Source organism: Merops nubicus, unplaced genomic scaffold (genome assembly GCF_000691845.1).
Source record: "Merops nubicus isolate BGI_N331 unplaced genomic scaffold, ASM69184v1 scaffold17321, whole genome shotgun sequence".
In the NCBI taxonomy this organism is placed as follows: Eukaryota; Metazoa; Chordata; class Aves; order Coraciiformes; family Meropidae; genus Merops; species Merops nubicus.
The window spans coordinates 17340-21095 of NW_008587767.1; the positions used below are offsets into that span (position 1 = coordinate 17340).

Sequence of the window (3756 nt, forward strand, 5' to 3'; positions counted from 1 at the left end):
GGTTTCTGCCTCTTCTGTATCATCCTTTTGCAGCTTGGCAGGAGCTTTGTCAGCACTTGCTGTGACCTGAAACTGGTCACACCAGCACCAAGGTGTTTGATTCTCTGCAAACGAGTTGCTGCAGTGTGGCTTGGCAGAGAGAAAATTCTCTGCTCAGATTCATAACCAGGCATGTAATTTCTTGTACAGCCATTTTATCTGCTATTCTGCTTACTAGAAGTCCTATTTTTCCCCATGCTACCCCAAGTTACTTGCAATGATTGCCCCAACTCTTAGCCTCATGATTGCCCTGATTTCTGTACAGGGATGTCCCTGCAAAAAGTGGGAGGTCCTTGTGGGAAGAGGTTTTGCCCCCATTAACACAGCAACACGCTGCAGTCAGCAGGACCCTCCTTGACCCCTGCTTTAGGCATTTGCAAGTGACCCTGCAGTCCTGGGCTCAGTGGGGTGGTTTTGCAACCTGTGCAGGGTACGAAGCATTTTGCAAGTTAGGAACTGGACATGTAGACCCAGGAGCATCTGGACAGGACAGAGGCTGGACCCTCAGGCAGGAATGGGCACTGTGGGTAACGTTGCTCTTCTGACATATGGAATGTCCGTTGCTGCCTTCTACTAGCAGGGGTGTCCCCAGGCTCTTGACACTGAGGCACCATTTTGATCCCGTTTAGACTAGGGAAAATAATAAAATACCAGATGAGCAAGCTGTGCACGAGATCCTCCAGCTGCTGAAGAGCGCTGTTTCCTACCCAGACTCACAAAGCCTCACCTGTGAGCCTTTCATAGCTAAGGGACAGTGATGTCCATCCCCAATGCTCCTGCTCCCCCTTGGTGTGCACAAGCCCCTCTCAACCTGTTCCTTTCAGCACAGGCGGGGGGAGGTGGATTTGGGGCGAGAGCAGCAGGGAGCTGCCTGCCCTGAAGCGGGGGCTGCGAGCGGCGGCGGGGAGCGCGTGGGTGTGTGCAGGCAGGGCTGTATATCCAGTCTGGCAGAGGGTGTGCCTGCTCACACGCCGCGGATCCCAGCCGGGAGCAGGAGCCCTGAGACACCTTCGGCCTGGGACGTATGGCAAGGAGGGGTTCGGGAGATTGAACACAGCACAAAGACACATTTACTGTCGCCTCGTGTTGTGCACGGCCAGGTGAAGTGCAGCCCCCTCTCCCCCCAGCCCCACGGCCTGCCTGCAGCCATGCTTCACTCTCCGCTGAAAACAGCGTTGGCCTATGAGTGTTTCCAAGACCAGGCCAGCTCCACTCTGGCTCTGCCCTCGGACCACAAACTGAAAACGAAAGGCACAGGAAAACAGCGGGTCCAGGAGCAAGTGATGATGACGGTGAAGCGGCAGAAGCAAAAGTCGTCTGTGTCGTCAAGCGTGAGCCACTCCAACCGAGGTAAAATCCCACCGCGCTCTGGACAGCAAGGGGCTCCCCTCTGGGGACAGAGCACGTGCTATGGGGTGATTCTGTGGGGTTTTGTTTGTGGGGCACAGGCCAGTTCACATCTCTCGTGGGTTACTCCAGGCAGGGGATGCCGAGGTCTCCTGCAGTTGGTGTGGAGCTGGATGCATTGACTCTGAGGTGAAGCTGACCTCCCGGGAGTGCTCCACTGCTCCACATGCCCGAGGGACTTGGACAGTTTGCTGTGGTGCTATTAATCGTGGGTATCCTAGCTCTAAATCTGGAGTAGGTGCCTCACCTTTGCAAATCCTTCCTCTGCAAATGCCCCCGTGGTTGGAATCCTCCACCAGAGCTGTCCCCTGCTGTAGATGGCCAAAGCTCACAGAGTGGCTCTTCCACCATGGCATGGGGTCAGGAGCTGGCCACAAGCCGGTGCTCAGCTACCTCCTGAGCATGGGGGCAGGGAGAGAGCAGACAGTGGTGCCTACACACAGGGCACAAACCTGAGCCCTGGATTCACCTCTGAAGCTCCCAACATGTGTCCCATTTGCAGGCTGAGAAGTGTGGGACCCTCTGGGACACCCCAGTGTGAGTGTTAGGGAGGAGAGAAGTTAGGAGGGGAGACGTTTTCTTACTGCAGTGGCTTGAATCAGTTCAGTGAGGATGTTTCACAGCCCACTCTGTTTTGCAGATGGGTAGGAAGGGGTTTAGGTTCCACCTTCATGCATTGAGATTGTGCCATGGAAAGCAAGCAATCGGCCGAGTCCTGGAGCCCTGTTTCCTACTGGAATACCTTCTTCTGTGGGTCAAGGCTTGGGAAATGGTTTTCTTTGCCATTCTTGCATGTAGAGAAGGCTGATTTGCAGGTAGATGCCAGCATTCCCCAGACAGGGGCTGCAGAGTCAGAGGGTTGCAACAGCCACAGTGAAAACCCGCCTGGCTCTCAGAGGTGCTTTCACCAGCAGCTGCAGCAAGCTCACTGGTCTGGCTGAGGTCACTGGGAAGAGGAATGCCTGAGGCTTTGGGTGAGGGGGGTGTCGGGGCCAGGACTGAAGTGTTCAGCCATGTCCAGAGCGAGCAGCACAGAGGGTTGTTTGCTGGAAAGCTGCATGAGCTGGGCCAGCCTCTGCCACTTCTGAGGACTGGGGCTTCTCCAGCAGCTTTTCCCAGCTGGATCATGAGACTGAATCCAGCTCTACTGAAGTGTCATGGTCCAGACACACATTTTGGGCTGGTTTACCAAGAGAAACTGGGTGGCACTAGGCTGCCAGGTGAGGAGTAGAGGTGGTGCTCCCCGAGGGAGCCACCCTGGCTCTGCGCAGCACAATTGCTGTGATGCAGAAAATAAAGCAGGTTCATGGTGGATGGCATGTGTGCAGTGACCTGTGATGGGCACTGCCAGGAACAAATCTTTGCTTTCTGTTTTTTTGTGTGTTTGTGGACATAGATTCCAAAGGGTTGGTGGAGGATGGGGCAAGGAGAGCTTTCTTCTGCCACCAAAATGGAAGATGCAAATCTCCTCCTACCTCAGAAGGGTTTATTGCTTAAGGTGATATGGTGCCAGACGTGACAAAACAAAACACAAACCAAGATGAGACGAGAGGCTCTAAATGGGGAAAGGAAGGGAAAGGCTTCCTTCTGGGAAAGGAAAAAAAAAGAGGCAAATTCCCATGCTGCCCGTCTCTGCTTGACAGGCTGCAGCTAAACCACTCCTCCAGACACTTTCAGAAATGTCTGGGAATGGGAATTGCGTGGAAATACGAAGTTCTGGTTTCTGTGTCCCAAGGAAGCTGAGTCATATCCAGCTCCCACGAGCTGCCTCCAAACATGGGGCTGAGGCCGTCCCATTCCCACCACAGGGAGTTTGGCCAGCATGAAGGTCTGGATGGCTGATTCACCCCAGTGGCTGCTCTCTCAGTGCATTTCTGGGCAGAACCCCAGAAGGGCAAGAAGTTGCCATCTCCTGGATTAAAGCCTGGTCTGGCTAAACTTTCAAGTATTGATTTTGACTGCTGTTGGTCCAAAGCTTAGCTGAACAGTCCTAATAAGAAGCATTAATGTTTCCTACAAACAGGCTACATGGGTCTGTCACTCATGGATGTCTGTCTGTTCAAATGCTCCTCCAACATCAGCTACCTGCATCCCCCCATGGTTTCTCAAGGGTGCTCCTCAAAGGCAGTACAAGCTGGGGAATTCACAAAGCCCCTTGATAAATGTTCGAGCGCTTTGTTCCCTCCTACCTAAAGAGTTTCCTGCATGTGTCTGGTTAGGTGTTGGTCCAGGTCCAGCCATCTGCTGCTGCATTTTGATCTGTGGTTTGAGCAGGAGCTGAAGCATGGCACAGAGCTTCCCCCAGCTTCA

The 3756-nt window shown here is 53.7% G+C and overlaps 1 protein-coding gene across 1 annotated transcript in view; it reads left to right on the plus strand.

Annotated features, from left to right (window-relative positions):
* Positions 1–1187: 1187 nt before the first annotated feature.
* The window catches only part of PKP1 (plakophilin 1), a 33451-nt gene continuing 30882 nt past the window's right edge, over positions 1188–3756 (plus strand). Inside the window, exon 1 of the mRNA XM_008949059.1 lies at positions 1188–1389. Coding sequence (XP_008947307.1) covers positions 1188–1389 — 202 coding nt within the window. The remainder of the gene's footprint in view (positions 1390–3756) is intronic.